The sequence below is a fragment of the Telopea speciosissima genome, chromosome 6 (assembly GCF_018873765.1).
Source record: "Telopea speciosissima isolate NSW1024214 ecotype Mountain lineage chromosome 6, Tspe_v1, whole genome shotgun sequence".
NCBI classification, from domain to species: domain Eukaryota; kingdom Viridiplantae; phylum Streptophyta; class Magnoliopsida; order Proteales; family Proteaceae; genus Telopea; species Telopea speciosissima.
In genome coordinates this window covers 65,810,899-65,838,884 of record NC_057921.1, presented here as the reverse complement: position 1 = coordinate 65,838,884, position 27,986 = coordinate 65,810,899, and the positions used below count along the sequence as shown (strand labels likewise).

General features: G+C 37.8%; 2 protein-coding genes across 3 annotated transcripts; one reads left to right on the top strand and one right to left on the bottom strand.

Annotated features, from left to right (window-relative positions):
- Positions 1-6,482: 6,482 nt before the first annotated feature.
- LOC122664693 (splicing factor SF3a60 homolog) lies at positions 6,483-17,295 on the top strand. Of its 2 annotated transcripts, XM_043860638.1 has the most exons (13): positions 6,483-6,754; positions 6,915-7,028; positions 8,047-8,151; positions 8,913-9,055; positions 9,191-9,287; positions 9,734-9,898; positions 12,048-12,119; positions 12,615-12,773; positions 13,194-13,271; positions 14,167-14,295; positions 15,608-15,754; positions 16,565-16,738; positions 16,852-17,295. In XM_043860638.1, exons 1-12 carry the CDS (start codon positions 6,581-6,583, stop codon positions 16,709-16,711), a joined length of 1,530 nt encoding a protein of 509 aa, XP_043716573.1. In that variant the 5' UTR covers positions 6,483-6,580; the 3' UTR covers positions 16,712-16,738; positions 16,852-17,295. The 2 variants fall into 2 exon arrangements, with proteins under 2 accessions (XP_043716573.1, XP_043716572.1); XM_043860637.1 differs by having other exon boundaries at positions 16,565-17,295.
- A 1,222-nt stretch (positions 17,296-18,517) lies between these two features.
- Positions 18,518-27,986, bottom strand: LOC122664590 (probable plastid-lipid-associated protein 14, chloroplastic). The gene is made up of 14 exons (XM_043860469.1): positions 27,931-27,986; positions 27,474-27,788; positions 27,322-27,365; positions 27,161-27,239; positions 26,896-27,012; positions 26,231-26,413; positions 26,039-26,125; positions 24,919-25,025; positions 24,737-24,824; positions 23,479-23,559; positions 23,313-23,389; positions 22,448-22,583; positions 20,573-20,635; positions 18,518-19,196 (listed from the first exon to the last, which is right to left on the bottom strand). The coding sequence occupies exons 2-14, from the start codon at positions 27,774-27,776 to the stop codon at positions 18,570-18,572; spliced, it is 1,992 nt and encodes a 663-aa protein (XP_043716404.1). The 5' UTR covers positions 27,777-27,788; positions 27,931-27,986; the 3' UTR covers positions 18,518-18,569.

Genomic DNA, 27,986 nt, shown 5'->3' with positions numbered 1-27,986 from the left:
CCATGGGTCATTATGCAAATGAATGCCCCCAGGGTTCAACAGCAACTGTTTGTGCAACGAGATTGCGACAAGTTGCAAGATGAGGACAAGAAAGTGATGACAAGTAAGGATAAGATGAGAATATAGTCTCTCAAAAGGAAGTTGAGAAACTGAGTTTAGAGGTTCCACACACCAATCCTTACAAGCCAGCAAGGTTCATAGGTGTGTTACTAGTTGAACTGCCTTTTGGCCTCCCACCTAAAAACATTGCAAGCTTTAGGACAAGCTGTTTTCAAAAAGGAGAGTGATTGATGTGACATAAAATACCTCAACCCGGCTGAACAAAGAGACAATGAATTTTGGCGAGAAATTAAGCTTCCAAAATTCTGTTTAGAGGTCTAATGGGACTAAGACAATAAGATCAAGAGAAAGTCCCAATGTATTTCAGAGTTGGCAGCAAAAGACAATGAGCTTAAGAACACTTCTGGTTTGGCAGCCCACTCCAAAGTCCAAAGCCCACATGAAGCAAGCCTAATCCAAGACAAGTTGGAAAAAGAAAGCCAAATGAAAACAAGTGGGTAAGTAAAGAGGCAAAGCTGTCAATTCCTTGACAGGGCAGTATTATATAGTCATATACTTCATCATTTCGTTAGCTAAAAAGAAGAAGAATTTGAATTTTGAGTTGATTTTTGAAGAAAGAGGGTTCTCTTTTAAAGGTGGCGACTGGAGGAGTGAACTCTATGCCTTGCACACTCCATTCCACCCATTAGATGTTCAGCTGCAGTTCCATTCGAGCAATGGTCTGGACGGTTGCATCTCCCTCTCTGCTACTATTACCAGCTGTTATGTTGAGTCATGTCCTGTACCTATTGTTACACCATTTCTGTTTGACATAAATCTTGTGAGAGAAACTGTATTCATTGCTGTACTGAAGTACCTCAATCAGTTGGGAAGTTTTCTAGCATAACCAGTGTTTGTTATATGTTGTGTGACTACCAACAGAGGGGCAACTATTCTGTATGGCCTGAAACCTCTTGGCAAGACTCATATATATATTTTTTTTGGATGAATACAAGACTCATAGTCAGTCACCCACCGTTGGATTAATCCTGCTGCACCCTATCCTTAGTTGCCTTTGCGTTGCTACTGTTTGGTGTTGCATTGTCTGAGAACATCTTGTACACTGTTGTACTGTAAGGTCTGAAGCACAGTTTTGGATTGTGTCACCAATATTTTTTCACTACATGGTGCATTTTTCTATTTTCAGAAAAACTTAAGAAGATGTGCAAAAATAATGAAGGGGTTGAAAATCTCCCACATCCATTAACTAACTTCATTAACAGGTGGTATATTACAGCTTGGAAGAAGAAATGGCTAGAAAAGGGATAAAATAAAATAAGAAATAGGGCAAGGTTCATCACTTAAGACATTGAATTAAGGCAGTGACTTCCACCACTATCTTGTAAAAACCAGATGATGCAGATGTAATGTAGTTCTAAATTGAAGTAATCAACCTAGAAGACAAACAAGGATCTGTTCTTCAAAAGGTAACTCGGTTAGGGTTAAACTAATGGAAACAGCTAAATTTAGGGTTAGGGTTAAGGTTATATGATATATGGGGGTGTTCCAGTGAAGGTTACGTTTTTTTTTTTTAAAGAGAGAGAGAGAGAGAGAGACTGCTATACAGAATCGGTAGCAAGGTTGAGAAGGGAATGGTTGAATTAGGGTTAGGTTTTGGAAAGGGGGAATGCTGGTTGAAGGACTTTGGCTGGTCAAAATTGAACCAAAACTGGATCAAGTCCTCAATGAGGTCTTGGTCAAAATTTGAGACAATTCCCATGGCTGGAATGGTCTAGGATAAATTGAGGACTTTGGAAATTAAGAAGGGTGACCAGGATTTGGGGGGATTCAGACTTACTTGTTTAATGATGAACAAGCTTGATATCAGATTTGTTGATGTAGAGAATTCTTGAAACCAGAACTTGAATGTAGAACTGTGAATGAAGAAGATAAAAATAACCATAAACCACTTGGGCTTCCCACTGCAAGGTGTCAATCGGATCAAACACCGATTCCGTCAACCTTGATCAAAGACAAGACAATTCTCCTTGGAGAAAACAAGTTGCAGCAGCAGCTTAGTAGAATATTTTTTCAGATTGTGAGGTAAAGAGGAGCCCCACGATTTTATTTATTTATAAGGGCCAAAAGGCCAACATCCTATTCAGCTCAGGAGTAGAAGACCCCTAGCCAACTTTTATTACATCAACACTTCCTCGCTCAAAACCAAGGAGAGGAGGGGGGACAATTAAGTTGTCACATGACCTACTAAAACAATTAAACTAAAACTTAAATTGAACCACTGGTTCAATCAGATTTGGACCGGTTCAATTTAAAACACAAATTACGTCAAAATAAAACTAAGTATAGACTTCTACTAACTACTAACAACTACTTGGACTACTTGGACTTCTTCTTCTTCTTCCGAACATAAGTCTTCAGACCTGCATCAAGATGGTCTCAGGAAATGTTGTCTCCATGAATCATGATACAATGCCCTTTACACAAGTCTTGAATAAGACCGCACTTCTTATGAACACTACAGATTCACATAAAAATATTGCCAACACAAGATTAAATATGGCATAAAAAAGACTACTAAAAGAAAGTAGACCTTACAAGCTTTCCAAAGCAATAGGCGGCTCACAATAAGACTGAGTAATGAGAGGAGATATGAAAGAATGAAGATCACTCTTTAAGAAGAGAGAAGAGAGATAAACCGTAAAAGGATATTAACGAGACTACAACGGGTGGTATTTATAGTTTTTGAATGGACACAAGATATGTCTCTTTGTATTAAAAAAGACACCCTTTTGTCTTAACTCTTGAAGGAGACAAGATTATGTCTTGAAGACACCTCTAGATAGAGACATATTTTAAAGTAGATACGACTCTATTTCTCTTTGTAACTTTCAATCTCTTTAAATAATATTTTCAAAATAAATGCTTATCCAATGGCCCATAGTATCAAGATCCATAAAATAAAAACCTATGATCAGATTATGAACATGGCTGTACGTTATACAATATATTTGGACAGAGTTTCCGGTATCGTCAATGTCTCGCAAAATGACTTTGTTTAGCCACAAACAAAACAAGGACTTTTTTCCTTCTTTCTCTCATATTTTCTTTTAGATTTTTTCTTAACTTCAAGTCTCGACTTGAATTTTGTCCCCTTTTTTTTTTTTGAATATTCTTCCCAGAATTCTCACCATGTTCCTTGGACTCCACTACATAAGCATTAATGCTCTTGTTAAGGCCATTTGCCTTTGAGTCCCAGAAATGAGATTGCTCTTCAATTGGAAGCTGTTGAAGCAATTTCTCTAATGTTTTTTTCAACATCTACAGAAAGTGACTATTGCCCAAAAACTATTTCTTATCTGAAAATATCAATGCCTTAAAATTGTTGGATAAAATAGAAATGCATGGCTAGAAATGGAACAAAATAAAATAAGAAACAGGGCAAGGCATGTCACTTAAGATATTGTCATTAAGACAATGATTTCCCCCATTATGTTGTAAAAACAAAATGATGCAAATGCTCTAAGGAATTGTTATCTTCAGAATATGATGCTCTTCACACAAGTGTAGAAAAAGACTGCATTTCTTATCAACACTACAGATTCACATATAAATATTGATTCTTTAAGAAGTACGAATAGAGATAGAGTTGTATCTTTTTTTAAAAAGATTAGTCTCTATCTATAGATGTCTTCAAGACATTGTTGTCTCCATGAGACATAAGGGGTGTGTCTTTTCAAGACAAAGAGACATGTCTTGTGTCCATTCAAAAACCATAAATACTACCTATTGTAATCTCATAAATATCCTTTTGGGATTTCTCTCTCCTCTATCTTCTTAAAGAGTAATCTTCATTCTTTCATATATCTTTCATTACTCAACTTTTTTGTGAGTGGTCTGCTGCGTTGGAAAGCCTGTTAGGTTTACTTTGTTTTAGTAGTTTTTTCTATTACATATTTAATTTTGTGTAGACAATATTTATGTGAATCTGTAGTGTTGATGAGAAGTGCAGTCTTATTCAACACTAGTGCGAAGGGCATCGTATCCTGAAGACAACATTTTCTGAGACTATTTACATCATCTTGCTTTGACAAAATAGTGGGACAAATCAGTCTTAGAAAAGTGTCTTTAGTGACGTGTGTTGCCCTATTTTCTATTTTATTTTGTAATATTTCTACCCATTTTTTCAGATTTTCTCCAGAAAACCATTAAAGATCAACCATATCACTAAACTTCGGGAGATTATTGATGGTGGGTAGTGATTTTAAACCCTGCCAATAATAAAAATAATTAGTCAAATTCAAACAACAAAGGTTAAAGACCTTATCAAATCATTCCCAGCAATCTTTCAAGCCAAAAGATAACTGTAAATAAAAACAAAAAAAAAATGGAAAGAAATTGGGGGGAGTATAGTTATTGTAAGTTTGTAACAAAGTAAGAAACAATTCAACACAGCTGTTCATTATTGACTCCCAACACTCAACCAGTGTTGTTCATTTGGCATGATGCTTCCTTTAGGCATTTTCAAATGGTTATTCAACACAACAATAGAAAATGTACCATGTCAAATTGTTCAATTGACCTTTTTCGGGTAGGTTCTTACATAACTTGATACAGCCGGCCATGAGCATTTCTCCCTCAGACGAGTTTCACGTTATATTATAACTTTAAGATTCTTTCTTCTAAATTTAACTGAATTTAAGCCAGTATCAATCAAAATATTCCTCAGTTAATCGTTTTAATTCTATATAAAGAAGTAAATTTTGTAGCTGGAGAACTTCCAAATTACCACTTTCTTGGCCCATTGAAGTAGAAGCTCAAGGTGAACAAAACGCTTTTTCATCGAGAATGCGTACAGTCTAGTAAAATGGTGAATAGTCAAGACCAAAATAACTCAACAAAATCAAAATGAAAAAGGAAATCACATCAATAAACAAGACCCTTAATGGGCATTATTGATCATACAGAAGCATACAAACCATACCAGAAACCAGAGACGCTGCAAATCCATGGACTCTGCTCAGATAGAAGCATCCATAAGAGCAGTAAAAAACAGCAGAAATGGAAACCGTCCGAATCAGATGAAATATAGTACAGTTCGGGTTAAAATTAAGGAAAAATTATTTAGCACATTTTCTTTTACTCTCAATAAACCTGCAATGGAGACCCGCGAATAAGGGCGATCGGATTCGCCTACCAAGCTCCCTTCCTGCTCTTCGTCCCCAACTTGAAGAGACAGATTGAGTTTCCACATTTTATGAGACTTAAATTTGCTCTTTAACGGATTGTTGAGTTCGATCGCATCGACGCGGTGCGGCAATGTTTTAACTTTGACAGTGACTCGGTGAGTCGGAAAAAGATCCTCTGTAGTGCGGACTTGAGAGCTCGACACGAGGAAGATGCGACATCCAACGGAACCTTGCATCGTGCTCGCATCATTGGATGAAGCTTCTTCCAACATGTCGAGCTCTCAGAGCCGCACTACAGTGCACCACCAGGTGCCCACACTACAAAGAATTTTAATCTCGGTGAATCCCCCCCATCTCTCCCTCTCAAAATAAAAAGGGTGTACCCGAACCCAAGGCTCCCACCACCGGTCAGGGAAGATCATAATGGACCCCACTATGCAGAAAAGTTGTTTCCCGATTCAAACTTGTGACCATTATACCACAATGCAATATATAATGAAGGTAATAGTGTCATTTCATGTATAATAAAAAACTGTGCAACATAGTGATATCACTTTCAAATTATTTTTAAAAATAATTTTGTATCCATCTTCAACAATTTTTGGAAATAAACAAAGGACACTTAAATAAGGACAAAGTTTTCTTCCACTCATAAAAGATGATTCACCCACCATCCTAGGATTCACAAACCCCTCCTATGGTTTTAGTATATTCCAAAATACCCTCCTACCCTCTCCCGCCACTCGGTGAAGGTGAAGAGAAACTTGTCCATGGTATTAAGTTCTCTAGCTGCTGGGACAAGGTATGCTAGCATCTCTCTGTCTCTTTCTCTCTTTTCTCTTCATCATATGAAATGAGCTCGCTGCCCTCCAATGTATGATAGCAATTTATCACATCTCATTGATATGTCCCCTCATGCCAACTTGGTCAGAGAACCCTTTCCCCAAATTTAACAAAAAAAAAAAGCCCTTGTATTTGGAAGTTAGTGAACCATAGGATTTGTTAAAAGCGGATTGAGCTTGGGCCCTGAGTTGATGAGCTCCTATTAAAGCCATAAAACCCATGATCATAGTTGGACGGTGAGTCGGTATCTTGATTAGGAAAGCGAGGCCAACCATGGCCAAGCCCGGGCATTGACGGTCCGTTTGCATTACGATTTCATACGTTTGGTTGGATGGAAAAAGAGATGAGCTTTTCCTTTCCTCAGGAAACTTAGAGGTGGTTGTGGCACTTCCTCCGGACGTTATTGTTAGTTCCGACTAAACCCTAGATCGATTCAGTCTATTCCTGCAAGCGAATTCGAGGAGCTGATCAAAGGCCCCTATTCGAAGAAAATGTCTTCGACTCTCCTGGAAGTAACGAGGGCAGGTCACGAGGAAGTAGAGCGACTCGAACGGCTTATAGTGAAGGACCTCCAGAAAGAGCCTGCTTCAAACCGGGAACGTCTGTTTCAAAGTCACCGTGTTCGAAACATGATCGATTCTATCATTTCCACCACTGAGAAACTCGTGAGTCTCCTATACCTATTTTGTAATTTCGAAAGTGGGTGAAAACAAAGTTTTCCCCTTCTTTTTCACTTCCATAATTGAAGTTCTATCTGAAATTTTCTGTTTCTTAATGTTCAACTAGAGTACCCTGATTTGTTTAATGAATATCACTATTTTGCAGAATGAAATTTACGAAGATAAAGATAACGCAAGGAAGGACGAGATTGCTGCTCTCGGAGGTCAGACTGCGACCGGAACCAATGTGTTTAGTGCGTTTTATGACAGACTGAAAGAGGTAAGTACGCTTATTTCGACTCAAATCTTTCTCCTTTTCTCATTCTGATTTTCACACGAACGATTCATCGACAAACATTCATTGGGGCATACCCAGGGCACGAGGCTCCCGCCACTGCGGGGTCTGGGGAGGGCCATAACGTACTCGGGTTTACCCCCACTTCGCAGAGACGCTGTTTCCAGAGACCGAACCTGTGATCACTTGGTCACGATGGAGCAACCTTACACTTCTACCACCACCAAGGTCCACCCTCAAACAGTTATTATAATTGTAAAAAACTGAAACTTGAAAGAGAGACGAATGGGCTTCATTCTAATAAAATATTAGAATTGATCATACAAGTTACCCATGCAAAGCATTATCCCATCTAAAGACTTAAGGTTGGCGATATGATGTATGGTGTGGAATGTTGGGCAGTTAAAAAGCATCAAATAGATTTACTTAGTGTAGCTAAGATGAGGATGTTGAGGTCGATCTGTGGCAAAATTAGTAAAGTTAAAGTAAGGAATGGTCAAATTAGAACTGATTTGGGAGTAGCTCCAATACATGATAAGCTACAAGAAATCATTTTAGGTGGCATGGCCATGTTCAACGGAGGCCTTTTAGATGCTCCGTAAAGAGGAGAGATTTGATTCAGATACAGTTAAAAGATCCCAGGGGCAGAGACCCAAAATGACTTGGGAGAAGTGGTGAGGAAAGACATGCATAGCTTAGGCCTTGTATCAAGTATGACCTTGAATAGAGCTGATTGGAGGGTAAGGATCCATGTAGCCAACCCCATTTCGTTGGGATAAGGCTTGTTGTTGCTGTTGTTGTATACTTGAGGTTGGCTACGTGTTCCACCATTCAATTCTATCTAGAGCCATTAATTCATTAAATCACAAGTCCTGCCGTGTTTCTCACTACCTTGCCTAGTGCCTTTGTATCTTTTGCCAGCCCTCAACTTGTGCTTTCTCACTGATGTTAATGGAAATGTAATCACGACTTAATGAAAATTAAATCTATGCAACCTTTGCAGATTCGTGAGTACCACAGACGTCATCCAGTTGCACGTGTTGTTGATGCGGGGGAGGAGTATGAAGAATTACTCAAACAAGAACCACATGTTGAGTTCAGTGGCGAGGTAACACTCTTATCTTTTGCCCCCCACCCCTCTTTCTGATTTTTAGTGACAGTATCTTACTGCAGTGGAAGTGTTTTGCATCTTCACTTAATTTAAGGATGATTAGTGGTAGTCTCAATAGGTATTGCTTGACACCTTTCCTTTTGCACTGTGCTGTACAATTTTGAGCAAAAAATTTCATGAATAACATGTTTTATGAGTGTTTTTGTGACTGTCATTTTCTTTATCTTACTAAAATGTTGTTTTAGAAAGCTTTTACTTTCTTCTGTTCCTGTGATTAATTTCATTATATGCAAGAAACACACCAAGAGCTTCACTTAAGCTGTCATTTTGTCTGGAAATGCTGCTTCTCTCCTGTAAAATTGCATCAAAGTGATTGGAAAATATGAACTCTTCCCCCATCACCCCCCACCAAAAAAACACAGCCCTTAGGTGAGTTGTAGTCAAGGCCATTTATTTTATATATGTAAATCATGGGCAAACTAAACCATATCCAGAGAAAAAGAAAATAACTTGACCAATTTGCTTCACATCACACTTTATGTTGCTTACTCTGGTCCACTGCTCTTCTTAATGAAATCCAACGCAAGAAATCGGGAGACTAATTTTTCCCTTTTATTATAATATCTAGCTTATTTACGACATCATTACCTACCCTCTTACAAGCAACCTCCCCCAACACCACCACCCACCCCCCCCCCCTCCCAAAAAAAAAAAAATTTTTGTTTTTTTTTTTCACTAATCGAGATTTATTTTTTCAGGAAGCTTTTGGCCGATACCTGGACTTGCATGAATTATATAATGAGTATGTTAATTCTAAGTTTGGAGAGCCCATTGAGTACTCTGCCTACCTGGATGTGTTTGCACAACCACATAAAATCCCTCGCAACCATAAGTTAACCAGGTAATCCTTTTATTGGTTCTGCTTGCTATAGAAATTGACAGATATTTTTTCCACTTCTACTAAGATTTCATGTGTGTTTTATGTCTTGACATGAAGTAATAGTTTTGTTTTTGTTTGTTGCTTTTGTCTCTGTAGACAGTATCGGGAATATTTGGAGCATCTACTGGAATATCTAATATATTTCTTTCAGCGCAAGGAGCCCTTGCAAGACCTTGACAGGGTGTTCTCAAAGGTTTTTCCTCAGTTGCATTCTGTATTTTTCATTACTTAGCTGCTTTGGTTAGTTTACTGTACAAATGATTTAGTACCATTGCATAGATGTCAATGATCTTATAGGCACTCTGAAGTGCATTCTTACTTTATTGTATCTTGCTAAGTTTACAATATTAAATGTATGTGTCTATGGGATACTTTTTTCCTATGATGCCAACTTTAGGGCAGTGAAGTTCTCTAGTTTAAGTGGCCAGTTTCAGGTTTTAAGCTTAATTCTTACTTCTGTTTATGAGGATAGGCCATCCTAGATGTTAGTAATAGTGATAAACTATGTGGATTTTCTTTTAAAAAATCATTAAAAAAATAACAATAGGGATTTGGACTGACTAATTATGTTAAGGTTCATTGTCTTTCAATTGCTTTATGCTATATCACCATTCTGAAATAGTGACTGGCTTCTTGCAGGTTGAAACTGAATTTGAAGAACTCTGGATGGATGGTAAGATACAAGGATGGGAAAATAAGAGTCCAGAAAATGGACATGCTTCATCTCTGGATTCTGTAATTGATCTAGATTACTACAGCAGTGTGGAGGAGCTAATCGAAGTGGGACCTGAAAGATTAAAGGAGGTTAACACCTTTTCTACTTACCATATTTTGGGCCAACAGACTACATTTTTCTTCAACCAAAGCACAAAAGACTTGCATAATCAATTGGATAAAATAGAAAAGATATGCGAAGAAAGTAGACATAGCCACACCTTGGATGTCTAAGTACACTTCCAATATAAAGAATCTGAACATAGGAAAGTACTTTGATTTAAAAAGGAAGAATCTTCAATAAGTTGAATCCCTGTCAGTGATCTGGCCATTACTTTCCCTCATAGTTTTTAAACTGGGCTAGACAGCAAATTAACAACATGCCCAGTTCAAGTTTTCCCAGTTTGACCATGGTTTTCAGTGAAAAAACAGAGGTTCTAACTGGAAAGCCGATAACCAAAGATGTGTTTGATTCTGGGGTTTTTATGGTTCAACTGCTCATTCAGTCTGGTTTAAAAACAACGGTTTCTCATATTGTCATGGGTTTGCGAGAACTTGATATCATTGGAAAATTAATTAAATCACTTTCAAATGACAGTAAAATCATGCAAAATGGCAGAAGTTTTCCATGAACACCGATTTCTGCCACTTCTGTTTTCAAAAACATTAAACCCCTACTACCATTGGCATAATGTTAGTTATTTCTTCTTCTTTTTTTCTTTGGGGGGGGGGGGGGTAATGTAGTCCTAGAATAGGAGATAATCCTACTAGGAGCCAATTGGAATCAAGCTTGGGTCAAGCCTGCTGTTTAGGACTGAGTAGAGGCTGTTTTAGGGCAAAATTAGGGTTTAGGATGGGAATTTGGGAATAGGGTTTATAGGGTTTTAATCTGCAGGTTTAGAGGGTCAAATGGTATAAAAATATCTGAATTTGAATAAGTTTTAAAATCCTGCAGAAATTAGGATTAGGGTTTCGGGTTTTTAAAATTAGGAAAATAGCCAAAACTAGGGTTTACAGTAGGATTCAGGGGCAGGGGTTAAGGTCGAGTGTTAGAGGGACTAGGGGGAAGGTTCGGCTGCAGCAGGGAGGTTTTCTGATGGCTGAATATGTCCCAGCAGAAAATTAGGGTTTTTTAGGGTTTAAAGGAGAAGAGGGATTTTAGGGTTTGGGGTTTCAATAGGGTTTTATAGAACTAGGGTTTTATGAATCAAAACAGAAAATAAAAGAGGAATTGATTGGGGAAGGAGAAGGAAGGCTAAAACAGAAAATTAAATCTCAACTCACCATAGGATTCCACTGGCAGTAAATTGAGGGATGAAGGATGAAATCACCTTCGAAGAGAGACCCTCCCTGCCGTCACGGTGTAAGGAGTCGCAGGATTCCACCCACCCTTCCACCTTGATAAGCCCACAAGGATGCAACACACTCACAAGAGCAAGGAGCAGCAAACAGCCACGAAAATTTGTATTTTTAAATTCAAATCTGTTGTGGGGGAGCCTCCCACGATATTCTTATTTATAATAAAAGCCTAAGGCCAAATCCTATTACAACTTAAAGGCCTCTCCTTCACAAAATCGTGGAAGGGAGAGGTTTAAATCTAATTGGACTAATTTAAAACTTAAAATGTCCTAACTACCCCTACTTAACTTAAATTAAAATACTCTAACTTAAAACAATTAATTTAAAAGAAGATTCCCCATTAGCCAATAGGATATAAGAACCTATGTGCCAATAGGAGCTCTTCACTTAAATTAAACCCATTGGACCCATTGAACCAATTGGATGCGACCAATTTCAACCCGGTTCAATCTAAAAAACATAAAAATAAACTAAGTATGAAAATATAACTCCTAACCTACGGCTCCCTATTCAAACCCTAAGTTCAGGGTTTCTTCTTCTTCTTCTTCCTTCTTGGAGCTGCATCCCAAGGGGGGGGGGAGGGGTTGCGGTGGGGGTGGGGGTGGGGGATAAATGTACAAGCTAGTGATACAACAATAACAGTGAGTACACTGTGAACCCTATGCCACCACAGGCACCAACCCCGTACAGTGAATTTTACTAGTTTTGATTAACTTTGTTAATCTGTGTACCCCAAAAGTTAGAGAATCCAGTGATATGAAGTTCACTGAGGTTTGATTCTCCGGTTTATGTGTCCATTTGTCTGGAGTAACTGAAGTATATAATTTGAAAATTCCTTTTATTTTTATTATGTTAATTCCCATCTTTTCGCCTCTTTCAGGCATTGGCTGCTTTAGGACTGAAAGCTGGTGGTACTGTTCAGCAACGTGCTGAGAGGCTTTTCCTCACAAAGGTATTAATTCTCCAATTCAGTCGAAGGCTTTAATTCTCTTACTTTTTTCCTTTGAAACAGAGGCTTTAACTCTCTGTTTGTGTGCTTACGTTAAAAGCTATGCCTTTTCTCTGTTAGCTGATGTCTTTTTATCCATGCAATTTCTACTTCTGAGGCCCCAATTGCATTTGCTGGGTTTATTATATGTAGAAAGATTCTGCATGATTTTAAATTTAAAAACTATATTACATTCAGTCTTCTTTTATTAAGTTCATATTTAGTTTTGATTTCAGTTATCCTATAAGTTGCCCACAATTGGTCTTGTAGTTCCGGCTGTTCAGCCCATCAGACATAGAACTACAACTAAGGTTGTAATGACTGACATGCTTTTCCTATGCAAAAGAAAAGGTTTCTAACTATCAGGCATAATGTTTTGGTCAAATTTTCTTTTGAAACCTTAATATTTGAAGATTTATTATCCTGCTTAACTTGAATTACTTTTTTCCTTTTGTTCAGCATACACCTCTTGAGCAATTGGACAGAAAACATTTTGCTAAGTTCTCACGTGGTTTAGAACAAAATGGTAATGCTGCATCTTCACAACAGATTGATAATTCAAAAGAGATTGCTCTGATAGAGGCCAAGATAAAACACCTGTGTGAACTGCTAACTGAGGTTTGCATCTTCTATATATTTTGTAGTTCTATCTATCTCTTGGTCCAGTTTTCCTTTTATCACAGCTTAAATCAAATATTCTCTGATTCAGCCAAGGTTTTAAATTCCAGCAGAGTTTCTAAAATTTCAATCCATTATGCTCTCAGCTGTTTTGAATTTTTGATATTTGAGAGTTTTTACGATACCCATTAAATCTTAACAGAAGCATATATATATATATATATATATAAAATTCTGGGGGGAAATTACCATGATAAGGATTCCATTTGATTTCGACCTGGACGAAAGTTGATGTGCAAACTGAGGTTTAAAACCTTGGACCAGGGTGACAAACACCACTAAATAGCAATCTTAGATGCACACAAACCTCTATGTGTATCTTTAGAAGATTTTGATGGTTTTATTTGTGATAATATGCAGACAATATTGCAAACTAAAGAAAATGTTGAGAAGAAACAGGCTTTAACATACGAGGAAATGGAAGCAGAGCGCGAAGAGGTGATGTTACACTTTCATACTTGATAAATTTTGTTGTTTATATTAATGTTATATATTGTTTGTGGAAATCAACGGGCAAATTCTTTTGGCTGTATCTCCCCTTTTTCTGGGTGGAATTTTTACTGCCTAATATATTTGTGGCTTGTCTATGAGACACTCAAGAATTATAATCTCTAAACACTAACGAATTATAATCTCTAAGTGGGGTTAGCTGGTGTGTCCTTTGTCAAGGAAACAAACCAATGAAGATTCTTTGTTATTTGTATTGTTTTATTTAGGGATTTACTGATTTATTTATTAATATATTTTTTTTCCCTTTCTTTTTATTGTCAATGAAATGGTTTACCTCTCAGATGACGAGAAAAATATAACAAAGGAATAAAGAACAAAAGAAAAGAAAAAGTTTGGGAAGAATTTATAAACCTTTGCCTTGATTATGAAAATACAATGAGGTAATATTTAGTCATTAGGCTTTTAGGTCTTGGTTCAAAAGAGAGGATCTTTAATAAGCAAAGTTGACTTTATCTGAACTTCTTGTTTTTCTTAGTCCTGGGCTCCTACTTTTGGGTTACCTCTTCCAATTGATATAATTTCGTTGTGCAAAGAGAAAGAGAAGGGATAAAGGGAGGTTCTATTCAAGCTAACCAATGTAGTGATCCATCATGCATATTCACTTAGAAACATATTTTCCTTTACAAATACTGTGGTTTGGTTACATTACTTTCTGTCTAAAACATGAGTTGAGCTGTAAATTGGTGACTAGTAAATTATTCCCTGAGTAGTTTGATTGGGATTGAAAATCTCTTAATGGTCAAGCCCAAATCTTTTTTTTTTCTGTTCTCTTGTTTCTGCTGTTGGAGAATAAAAAATATTTACTTTCTTAAATTTCAAGCAGGAAGAAGTACAAGCTGATACTGAAAGTGATGAAGAAGACCAACAGATCTATAATCCTCTCAAGTTGCCAATGGGATGGGATGGCAAGCCTATTCCTTACTGGTTGTATAAGCTTCATGGTCTTGGTCAGGTATTATTTCAATCATCTGTAGAAGCCTCCACAGTTCACACTGGGTAGCATGGATGGTAGTGGTTCATCCTATTATTATTATTACTATTACTGCTACTATTTTTCATTGGCAATTGTATTTTTTTTTTTCTTCTGTATATCCTAGTTGATTTTTTTTCCAGATCAGTTACATATGAAATATATTTATACCTGTATATTTTTCTAGAAATTAATGAATATATCTAATTGCAATAGAAAGTTCATGTATTATGTAAATGAAAATATATCCAATTGCCAATAAAAATTTCATGTATAAATGTGTTTTATACATGTGTGCATGTATCAATTTTCTTAGTTTTCTCAAAATTGCACCATTGCTCTATCTTAGCAGTTTCAACTCAACTCAACTTTTTCCCAACTAAATGGGGTCAGCTACTTGGATCCTTCTTCTCCAATCAGCTCTATTCAACGCCATACTTGTTACTAGTCCCACGCTATGCATGTCTTTCCTCACCACTTCCCATAGAGTCATTTTAGGCCTACCACAGCTCTTTTAGCTCCTTCAATCTAATCAAATCATCCTTCTGTACTGGAGCATTCAAAGGCCTCTATTGCAGATGTCCAATCCACCTCAAAGTAGCTTTAATTTATTCATTCCTTATTTTATCTTTTTAAGTGTTGCCACTCCTCCATCTCAGCATCCTCATTTGAGCTACACTAAGTTTGTTTATATGATGTTTCTTCACTGCCCAACATTTAGCTTCATATATTATTGCTGGTTGATTTCCATCCTATAAAATTTTCCTTCGAATTTTAAAGGAATATGTTGATCACACAACACTCCGGAAGCATGTGACATACATGTTGGTTATATCTTTTCTTTTTTAATGAATAACATATTTTTTAGAAAGAAATAGCAATGTCTACTTGATATATAGTTCAACAACAAGAAGTGGCCAAAGGCCAACACAACCAAAAAGAAAGTTATTTGAGGTTTTCACTGCCCCAAAATGTTTGTTCGTTTTAAAAGCCAAGAAGATACGAAGTTTTGTTGGATTCCCCATAGTTTACTTATTTAATCATCCACACATTTATTGTATTCACCTGTCATAATTGTTCTTTCTATTACATAAGCCAAACTAATATGGGTAGATGTTGGAAACAGGTTTTGAATTAGTGAGTAATTAATGCATTGACTCCAACCTCCCTAAAATGCAGGTTTTTTACAAACAAGACTATTTTTAGGACAGAGAGTAAAAATAACTCCTGGTTTTCAGATGCTTAGAAATATGATGTACCGTTTGATATGATGGGGTTTTACCCTGCCTTTCAGGAATTCAAGTGTGAAATATGTGGAAATCATAGCTATTGGGGCCGTAGGGCTTTTGAGCGGCACTTTAAGGAGTGGCGTCATCAGCATGGAATGCGCTGCCTTGGGATTCCAAACACCAAGAATTTCAATGAAATTACATCAATAAAGGTATGATGTCTCACTGTTATCTTGTAACTAAAGTTTCTTTTTTAGATTTTGGGGTCTGATTCTCTGATCCCAGTCAAATATTGAGGAAATTTTCCCGTAGTAAACGAATCATTGTATTCTGCCTTGGGAATCTAATACGCCAAAAGATTAACCTACTCTGCAGATCTCTGTTGCATATTCTTGTCAGTGGTCCAATAAATTACCAAGAAAATACCAAACAATGAACTCCCTATTTCTTTAGAATCATTCCATATCAGATCAAATCTTGTCGTGTAGTCATAAAATGTGCTTCTGTTATTTCATGCCATAGATCCTGTGAGACTCAACCCAAGGACTACTGTGGTACTTAAGACCACACTGATGCAGTTCTAGTTTTTATACGGCCTGTAAAGATGTTAAATATCACTTATTTTGTGAATGTTTGTGTATAAAAAACTAGATTCAGGAAAAGAAGAGGTGGAGGTAGATATTATTGTCCTATTAAGCATGCCTATATTGAGAACTTTTTCCCTGGAAACAGAGTTTCTCCTTGTGCAAGTCTATTCCCACGTGAATCATGGCACTGTTACTTGGGCCCCAAAAACATGTTGTCTGAGGTTGGTCCGCCTTTTCTTTTCCAGGTTTGTGCTGATCATAAGTGACCTCAGGTTCAATCTGGGTCTTGGAAAACCTGGCCCAGCCCGCACAACTTGTAACCCCACTCCAAGTGTCCACACACACATACGTGCACAAAGAGAAGGGGGAAAAAAAGTTGAAGAACTTTACACACGTCAAACATACTCTGATCCAAGATACTTCTCTTCAATGTAGGAAGCAAGATTGTTGTGGGAGAGGATACATGAAAGGCAAGGATTAAATAAGTGGCGTCCGGATCTTGAAGAAGAGTATGAAGACAAGGAAGGTAACATCTACAACAAGAAGACATACACTGATCTGCAACGCCAGGGCCTGATCTAAGGACTTATAGGTGTCTTTCATTTCCTTGTAAGTTCGAAATGATACTGTTTGAGCTTAAATTCATATTAATCTGAGATTCTAAAGTTCTGACCCTTTAATGAGACATACTTCTTGCCTTTTGGTTGTTTTCCAACGGACAGTTCAACTGCATTGAGTACCTCTACTTTTCTTCATGGGATCTCTTAATCATGCAAACAGCGAGGACTTATCCTTCAAAGGTTCAACTGGTGGGGAAGGAGCATGGCGGGCACCGGTGCTTTGGTAGCTTTTGTGATGGTTTGTGTGAAGTCATCTACAGCTGTCCAGAAGAAACGATGGAAGAGAAGGATTTCATGGCAAAGCTTCAAGAAGTGATAGCATGTTTGGGCCTAGTTTTTGTTACTTAAAAAGTGTTGAAACGGTTAGGAATACATTGTTGTGTAACCTAGTGAGAATTTACTGTATGAACGGCAGCCTCTGCAATTTTGTTCAGGGGACAGACATTTAATAAGAATCAGAACCCTTTTTAATAGCCCTCAACAGTTGCATGTGTTGCTCACTCCTAATACCACTGTGTTATTTTACTGGCATGGCATACATGCTCATATCCTCAACCATGGGCCACCCGACCCTTTCTAACTTTGAAGACTTCCAAAAATCAGAATTGGATCGATCGGAATCAACTGTGGCTGATCCCAATTCTGGACGTTCCGGTCCAGCTGATTCTAAGGTTTTTCTCAATGGATCTTTGGGTTTTCAGATGAGGGGATGATTTTAGGGTTTCTGAGATCGATTTTGGCTGATTTGATCCTCAAGTATGATTTCATAACCCTTTTTTATTTTTATTTTTTTTGGGCGGGGGGGGGAGGGAGGGGAGGAGTTGGTGTCGTAGCATACTGGCAGGATTTCAAATTCTGACAAGAGATAATAATTAGAAGAGTGCCCTGAAGATGGAAGATAATAAAACCATGGTTAATAATATGTTAAGGTTTCTCATTGGAAGGGTCCGATGGTCTTCTGGGCGAAACCTTAATACTTTGTTGGTGTCACTTTGATTTTTTCCTTCCTGATTTAATTATCTACCACTTGATAATATGTTTAAGGTTTCATATCACAGCATTATTGTACTCGATTACAATCGATGTTTTTTGGACATTCACCATAAATGCCCTGTCAATCATCTGATATGTATAAAATCCAATGGTAGTGCGATGGCACCAATAGTATGGATTCCTCAAATATGCTCACCTGTGAGCCAAATTAATGTCGAAAACGAGGAAGAAATACATAAGATTTGTTACGTTGCTTCCCAAGAAAGCTGTGTGAGAAGGAAAAATGATGAAATAGGATGAGGGGAGAGATTTCCTTCACATCGTTGTTTGGTTGAACATGGCAATACCTTTGAGTCTTTGACTTTCATTTCCTAGTTGTGGTCAACAATTGTTCTGGGAAACATATTGCAGCATAAAGAGTTGAGTTCTCTTAAAGCTTCTTAGAAGGATATGATAAATCTGAACGAAAAAAGACTGTTGCCTGCTCACGTGGTTCCTACTCCCAGACATAGGAACACGCAAAATTACAGCCCCACCTCTTGTGAAATCAAAATTTCCACCCATGATGCCCTTGCGTGCACTCTCATCAGCCCCATGCTGGTGCAAGGGCCACGAGACCAGGCAGTGATCTCTTGCCCAAATCTGAATTAACCATTAAAATTAACTCTGCACTATTGTTTCGTCCCCTGAACCAAATAGATTCAGTAACTTAATTTTTGAATGCACATGCCAATCTTTTCCTTTCCTTCTATGTGACCTCGACAGTACAAAGAAATGATACAGCAGGTAATGGTTGTCATACAGAATTACATCTACCAGTTTCCTCTTCATACACATGATCTAGTGAAAAGCAAGGCAGATCCATTCACCCCACGAAGAACCAGAAGCCTAGAATCCAAATAAGTTCCACAGATAATCTTTGACACATCAAACATTTCTGGCGGGACCTGCAACTGGACCTCACGAAGTACATTGCTTGCAACATTAACCTCTTGTAGTGATGTATCATCAAGGTTCATTGTCATCTCGACCTCACCTGAGCCAAGATTGGCCACTGGAAGGCTTGATGGAAGCTCCTTTACTGGGCTTGCCCTCCTCCACTTTCTACTGGACAATTTTTGAGCTGATGACTCTTGAGCCTTAGGTGAGCTGGAGCCCCTGGCATTCTCTTCCTTAAGGTATAGTCGCCTGCCAGCAGTTAATCTGGCTAAAGAGCCCACCTGCAATTTCCCGGCTATCCCAGTCTTGTCATGGGGCCAATCCCGCCCAATAATAACTGTGAAGCAAATGTCAGAGGTGACAGAGAGGGTAGTTGTCGAATTAGAATTTCGTGTAACAGTAAGGTGAACATCACCAATAAGAACTCTGGAAGAAGTCTGGCGAAGAGTTAACCCTATATGCCTTCCTGTACTGTACAACAGACGCCATCTTCCTGGTAGGAACTTCAACCAGTTCTGCAGATTCAAAATTGAGTATAAATTATGACAAGATTGAGGGGGGAGGGGTTAGAAAAGGAAAAAGGTACCATTGTTGGTTTTACACTTGTCTTATAGCCATTATTCTGTACAAACAATTAGTGCATCGCCTCCACACCCAAAGGCCACACTATTTAGATATTCTGATAATAGGGTTGCGTTGTGATTTAAAGTTGACGGATGATGTATTTGCTCACTTCATTGAGTTTCAAACTCCAAAAAATTAGGTGGAGTTATAAATCACATTGGTTCCGGGAAAGGATGGGAGAGATGAAGCAGGTAATTTCCTTCAAGCCGATGAAGTCCATATGAAACAATGCAAATTTCTCATAAGGCATCTGATTATGATGATGCAAACACAGACTTTAATTGGAAAGGACAAGGGATCCATAAAACTAAAGATTTTGTATCAATGATTGTCCAAGTTCACTGACCAAGCCAACTCTGGCATACTTGTTGAAAGGATGAGAAGGTACCTAATTTCCTTATATGAGAAATTTTGACAGTGCCCCCGGGCTAGAGAAGTTGAAGAAACTTCAGATCTAGGTTTATTTACATATTTATCCTGTGAAGGGATTTAAAATGCAGCTTGTACATTATGACCCTCCCCAGACCCTGCAGTGGTGGGAGCCTCGTGCACTGGGTACACCTTTTTTATTCTATGAAGGGATTTAAAGTGCGGCCTGTACATTGCCATCAGTTAGGCAGTTTGGCAATTCTTCCTTCTTTTTTTTGGGTCTCCCGAGGAAGGAAGATATGACTGCAATGCTCCACAAAAGTAAATGTCTATTAAAGATAAGATAGATACCATAGCATTTACATTTTCTAGATAAGAAAGATAAATATTCATTACAAATGTCAGGGAAGATACTATTGCAATTCTCTATAATGAAGGATGTTTAGCTGTTTAACAAATAGAAATACTTCAGCAAGGAAGATGATGTTGTGATTCCCTACAACTATCAAATCAAAGTGAGAGGAGATTATCATTCATTTCATTGTGTGCAAATTCCCTTGGTTGCAAATTCCCTTGCCAGCTCTGGTCAGAGACTTAGGTTATTGACTGACAGCTAAATTTTTCCATCTTCCAATTGAAACTGCTGTTCGCAAAAACAATATCTGTATTTCCTATTTACAGCTGAAGAAAACCCTAAACTGCTTCAAACAAATAAATTATGAATTCAATTTTTGACAGGGAAACACTCTTAAGGTAATGGGGACACTCAACACCATCAGGTTTCTCTGAACAGAAGTCAATTTGAAGCCGCAATTGTACAATCCCAAGCACAGTACAGGAGGATGGGCAATGAATTAAAAAAAATAACTTAAGAAATAATGTTAAGATAGGAAGTTACCTTAGTCTTTGGGTAAGGATTCAACATCTCCATCAATTCAATGAAGTAAGCGAGCCTGTTACGCTAAGACCAGGAAAATAAAACCATTAGAAAACCTTCTGCTCCTTACGTCTTTTCATCTATTTTAGTTGTCCAGCAATTTGATGATCGAAGTTAACCAGGAATTAGTGAGGGACTGAGGGTACAGTAATGGTTGAAGATATAAAAAGTAATAAGATTTGGTACTCCCAAAAGACAGATACAAATACAAAGGGTTATTCCATCCAACAATTCCCCCCCCCCTCTTTTGGGTGAATAAAAATCCATTACCAAAAGGAAAAAGAAATACAGGAAGCCCCAAGAATAGTGGAAGAAGAAAAAGCATTACAGAAGAATCAAGACAAAGAAAAGCAATACCCATCCCTCAGAAAGAGGGGACAGAGGGCTGCAGCAAGGAGAGGGGTAGGCCCCAAGAAACAACAATAAGCCTGTTCCTAGGGGAGAAACAATTTAATGCATATGGTGAAATTTTGCTGATTTCGACATGTCCAAGGCGAAACCCAGAATTAGCACTGTTTCGCTGAAATTTTGCTAATTTCAGCCATTTGCCCCCGAAATGGCCAATCAAAACCAATGGGAAAAAAATACACTGTTTCAGCAAAATTTGGCTGAAATTTCGGTATTTCGCTCATCTCGGTCTGACCGAATCAGCAAACAAAACGAGTTTTCAAACCTTGGTTTACTCCAATAAAGTTTGGTTTTCAAACTGCGGAAGGGTATGTGAGTCAGAAATGACTTTGCAAGCAATGCGCATGCACAATGTGATAGTCAACATCAGGTCCAATGGGAAAAGCAACTGTTCTGAAATCCTCCACATGAAAGCTTGTATCAATCCAATCTATCACATTGTTCTGGATGGTTGGAAATCATAGAATAAATGGACAAATTTCCAGGTGAGTGGGTTGTGTTCCTCTTACCATGTTGGTGGAAATAGCAATAGTGAGTTACACCATTGCGTTTGCATCATTTGATATACGCCAGTGAAAGACAGGAAACTATTAACCTCTAAAGACATTCCAAGGTGTTAGGAAGAATACCGAATTGACTAACTCTGGGACCTTGGGTTTGTATAGCAGTTGGCATTTTCATATACCAGTTAGATAATTCAACACAAGGATTCTAGTAGAATAGACAATTTATGACCCTTTCATAATATTGATAAAGCAATGTGGAAGTATTAGTAGGGTATTGCAGATAAATGTGTCCACAAGTAGCAGTGGATCAAGTTTGGGTTGGGAATCAAAAAGGATAACAACTAAACACACAACCCACTATTCTTGGTTCTGATATCCAATCTAAGCCAGAGATCAGGTTGCAGGATCAGGTCGGCAAGTTCTAATTAAAATGCTCAGATAGAGTTGGTTGCACACCAAGGGTAGGAGCTAAGTGCTCAAGGTTCACTCCCCCCCCCCCCCCAACCACCCAAAAATAATAAAAAATACCAACTGGGTTGAAAATGCCAGCTGAACCCCGTGTTACCAGGTTGGATACTTCAGGTCAGGAATTGCAGATCCACTGTGTCCTTGCTGCATTTTCCATATCATTACAATGGCCTAAATATGGCTTCAGCTTTACTATTTCTATATTCAGTTTCCTTCACCTATGACCCATCTGTACACCTGATACAGCTTCCACAGAATAAATGACATATGGAAGGGTATTAAAAGTCTCTGCATAGGTACCTACAATAAGGTCTTTGCCAGTGCTTAAAGAAAGGAAATGGAAACTAGCAACAAGGAAATTAAATAATTTATTTCAAAAACCCATAAAATGCCAAAGTTGTAAAAGAGTTACTGACAACAGAAAATAAGAAAAAAAAAAAAAAAAACCATTTACCTGATGCCGGACATAAATATATTCCTCTGTAATTCGAACAGCAGTTGAACCTAGACCCCATCTGATGATGCCCATCGATGCATCTACACGCCATCTTGGTCCACACAAGAAAGGATGCCTCAGGGAATCTAAACAACTGCTTGATAACCCAATACATGACAATCATTAGTAACATTATCTACAACACAGGATCATAAACACACTTCTTGTTTGCATTCTTTAATAATTATGAAGTATACATTTATATCAGATTTTAAAAAACAAAAAAAAAATCCAGTATTAAGACAACAGCTAACATGTTAGAGAAAACAATATATTTCTTTAGTTTTTTCAATATCATTCAAATGACATTTAAAAGAGAAAATATGTACTCAATCTAAAAAATTTCCATATCTAATGCATTCGTTGAATGACTATTTTCCTGGAACCTTAATATTCTACTATTAACATACAAGCATGAACATCTTGGCATTTAGGTTTACAGGGTTTCCCAGACAAAACCCAAGTAGTGGCAATGGATTGAGCAATGTAAAACTGGAAGGATTAGATAAGTGATAGCTGGAAGTTAAACCAATCAACGGTTCCGTAAGTATATAGCCCCAGAACCCCAACCAGAAGAGATGAGTGGACAAGCACCTACATGTTAGATAATTAAGGTAACTTGAACATCCCAGGATAGTATAGTTGGCAGAACTGATGAGAAATACAAACATACCAAGCGAAATTCTATTATGAAATAGTGAAATCCAGAAATATTACGAGCAAAGTGTATTTTGAAATAGTGACATCCAGAAATAGACAAGCAAAATTGCATTTTGAAATAGTGAAATTCAGATTCCAGAGATCAATTCTAACTCATGTCTACCTTAATCGCTCAGAAGGCTTTGTCGCAAGCAACAAGGATAGAAGATGCCAACCTGCTCCCCAGTTCCGATCAAGTATCTTCACAAAAGATACAAAACCATTAGATCTACAAGTAAAAATTTGGAAATGGTTCTAGAAACTGGGGATTACAAAAGGTTGATACTAACTTGCAATCCAGCATTCCCGGAAGGGGAACTCTTACAAAGGATTGGCAATAGAAATTCACGCAAGCATGATGGGTTGTTTCCCTGCGCTTTGAGAGAAGATGGAAACTTCAGTACTAAAAGCTGAAAGCAATGAACAATTATGCAAACTCTGTTGAGGACCAAATCTATCCAGATTAAGTTTAAAACAACCATTTACACCAAATGTCCGTTTTGAAAATCTATAAACAATGATCACTACAATTTTGCATATTAGACTCTAATATATGGTTTGAATAAATAGGTGCCAAAATTAGAAATTGTATGCAGTTGGTAAGCTAAATCCTAAATTTTATGCAGTTGGTAAGTAAACCTAAAACTGGTTGTGTCCATCTTTTCAGCATAAAAACCATTGAGCAAATACATGGAGAGAACTATCAAACAGTTCTGGAAATTTCTGCAAACTAGCCACTAGGATATGTTTGTAAATTTCAACACTAGGAGCTTCTTAAGTCAAACTACATGGAACTATCTGTGGGGGTTCAGTATGGAGGAGTGATCTGATCCAGATCGAAGGAACCAAAAGATGTAGGGGCAGCCCGAAAATGACCTTAGGAGAAGTAGTGAAGAAAGACATGCATGGTTTAGGTCTTGTATTAAGTATGATCTCAAATAAAGCTGATTGGAGGGCAAGGATTCATGTAGCCAACCCCATTTAGGTGGGTTATTTCTGAGTTGTTGTTGACGTTTCTGTGTTCCTTTCTTTGTACTTGTGTAATTTATTTTCTTTGGCTTTGCACGGATCCATGTAGCCGACTCCCATTTAGTTGGGATAAGGCTTAGTAGTTGTTGTTGTTGTAGAAAAAGAGAAGGAAGAGGGCAGAAGAAAGACTTTCCAAGTTGCAAAAACTCATAGAGCACTCAAATAGTTCGATAAATAAATTAGTTCAACATATGTCCAGCATGGCAACTTCATTGAATCCATAATAATGGACAATAAGCTTCACCGTTTTAGTCTCTCCACTGCACAGCTATAGTACCAAGTTTCAGGATGTAAACAGTAATGCAAATTAGAGCAAACCAACCATTGAAAAGGCTTATGATATCCCTGCATATTGTCAATTTATCTGGCATAAGTTCAATACATACGTTCCAGTGATCCCAAAGGCCAAAATCTTAAGCTCACAAAATGGTATTGTTGCATTCGACAAAGAATCCAAATAAATTTTCATCAACCAGTCATGGCGAAATTAAGTTTAAAAAGGGAGGTGGCATGTTGTACCCTAGTGAGGAAAGATTTGAACTTCATGAATATCAAAGGGTCCATCAGCTCCCGAAGCACCATCTTTGCCATCATAAACCCCACACATCTAAGAAATACACACAAAAAGAAATATGCTTCAAAAACATATCAAACAAAACTCACACACAAGAATCTGACACATCAACAATTTCCCATCCTACCTCATGTCGAATGCAATCATCATCCGTCGCCTTTCCATATTACTATCCATAGCACTATTATTTGGAGTATTGTCATAGAAATCAGCAGCATTTCCTAGAATCCCCACCTATTAAAAGTTATTTTAAAAATGTACAGATAGACAAGTAAGGCACAGATAGCAGGATGAAATCAAACTAGCCCAACAAGAAATTTTTCCATCTCTTTCATCTAAGAAACATAAAATACATTCTTCTACATAATCAAACCATCTTGATCTATCCTAAATTCCAACCCAAATCAAACTTAGTCCTTCTTTTACTTGATCAGTATTGAATGAGACAACTGGATTGGTAGCCTAGGATGTAGAGCTAATAATTTTGTAGTTTTGTGATTGTTCTAGGACCAACTTTCTTTGGTCCTGTAACGTAACACAGACTTGGGAAGACAGCATAAATTCGAACAGTATGAGCAGTTCAACAAGTTCGAATTGCAAAATATTTGGGAAAATTGTTTGTCCATCCAAAACATATCTCACACATCCTAAAGACTCATTTGTACATAACTGTATCGCAAGAACTCGGCAGAGAGAGAAAGAGAGGCAGATATGCATATGTTCACATACTAAGACACATTTTTAACTCAACTTACGAAAAATTAGCCTTGCCTACCAATGAAAGTGAGCAACATGGAGTAACACTAAAGCGCCACTTAGATGATAGCTAGTAAATCAAAACCCAGCAGTTCACCAATTAAGGAAGCATGGTCAGTGTGTGTACATGATAGTGGATTAGCTATCTATACACCGACCAAACCCTAACACAGTCTTCCATTTGGTGTTTATATAAGATTTGTGGAAGTGGAAATTGTTTTATACTGACAGAAGATTTGAATCTCAGAATTGCTTAACTTTATTATTTGAATAAAGCTTTTGACACTTATATAAGTAAAAATAAAATATTAGTAATGCAGTAAAAAACGAGTGAAATTTAATAAATATTATATTAGATAGTTGCTACGCAACAATCAACAAAATATCAGTTTACAATGCCAAAACAACAAGGCATCAACCGGCTACTTTGACCACCCTTGCACGACGTGCAGTAACAGTTCTAATAAAGGCCAGATGCAATTGAAACTCACTTTAATATGCCTATCCACCGGGCTTATATGTATATTCTCTAGCCTTAGCTCAGTATGGGCAAGTCCATTGCTGTGCAAGTAATTCACCTGAGAAAGGTCAACAAGAAAAACACAATTATTTTGATCCAGACATCCTCTGTGGTTGTACAAATAATACCTAACCTGTTTACAACTACATAAACTAATACATACTCCAATTAAGAGATCCCTCATTAAAATTCGTGTAAGCCGCAATTGTCGAGAAATAGCAGGTCCACCAACAGTGTCATCCCCCACCTTTCTAACGCACTCTTCATCCAATGCTAGAGTAGCTTCTAAGGTTGGAAGCCAGTCCGATAATTGAAGCCAATGTCTCAGAGAATAACTACCATGATACTGCAAATGAATAAATAAGTAGTTTTCTCACTCCATTGGGCTGCGTTGAGGAATTCTTTAATCTTTCTAAATGAAAATGATAAGAATTACTTAATTGAAAATTATGGCACTGAATGGGACGGGGAAAATTACATCTTCCCTGCCTCTGACATACATGTCATAGGCAGGGACCTAGAGAACATCTTGCCCCTGATCCCACAAACAAAGAGTGGCCGGTAAGATAATTCTTACACAAAGGGACAAATTTCCTATTATGGATAATAATAAGTTTATAACCATTAAACTCATTGAGTCATGCCTCATCTTTTCCAAAGAGGCCACTGGATAAGAGACCCATTGGTTTCTACTCTCTTAATGAGAATCATCCATAAAGTGAAGACAGGGGCAACGTATCTCTCTCTGGTCTTTTCTGCCAACAAATCGCATTGTTGACATCTCATGATTTCATCAGCTTCTGGTAATTAATTTTCTGAGAGACCTACCCCATGAACCAGGGTAAATGAACTGCGGTCATCAGTAGTACATGGAGAAACATAGCCATAGACTTGCATTGAATATGAATGATACATAAGCCTGCGCCGGGCTAACTTTTTTAGTACCTGCAAGACAATTAAGAAAGATGTAAACAAAACAAAACAAAACAAAACAAAAGAAGACATCTAATTATCAACCAACACAGAGCAGCAATAAACAATGAAAATTTCAGAACTATATATCTACAGGTGAAAAAACAAGCCATCCATCAACCTCTATGGCTCGCCTCCCTCTACGCTGGGCTTGAGAACTAGTAAGTCGTCGAAGCACAACTTTCTTGTTATACAATGGGCTGCAAATGCATGATTCCAGCCTCTAAGAAACACTTCTCTGCCAAATCAAATCAGAAATAAGCAACAGAACTTAAAACTAACCTGTGAGAATCCTTCACTATCGCTTCAAGAACCACTTCATCTGCCTGTCATATCTCAAAACAGAAAAGAATCAGAAACACGTCCACTATAAAAATCTCCTTACCGTTAAAAAATAAAAATAACAATAACATACTATGCACTATTCTACGTACTCTACCACCAAGCCCAATACTGACGCAATCACATATCGTAAAATCGGACAATTTAAACTTCGTAACAGCTTCCAATTCTTCCTCCATGGAAATAGATCCAGCCGTTTGCACATTTTCTTTTGATTCCGACGGAAAGGCGGCTCTCTCCGTCGAACACCTTACTGCCCAACGCGTTCTCCATCGATAAGTGCTGCTCCAATTTGTTCGAGCTGCTGCAATCAGTTTTCTCGACGAATTTCCTCTCAAATATACTAATTCGAGACCCTCCGATCCCGGTTTGAATCCAATTCCACATAACGCCATTAACTACAAACTCTGAACATCCAAATTCAAAAATTAGGTCGATAAATCACATATGTTGAATCAACCTCCGGATCCACAGGAACCATCTCTTCTCTTAACTCCTTGATTACGTAGAAGGGGGGGGGGGGGAGAGAGTTGGCGGGAGATTACTAACCAGCGGTCCAGTTACTCCAGTACCAGGAATGGCGTGCGAATTAAATAAATTAACAA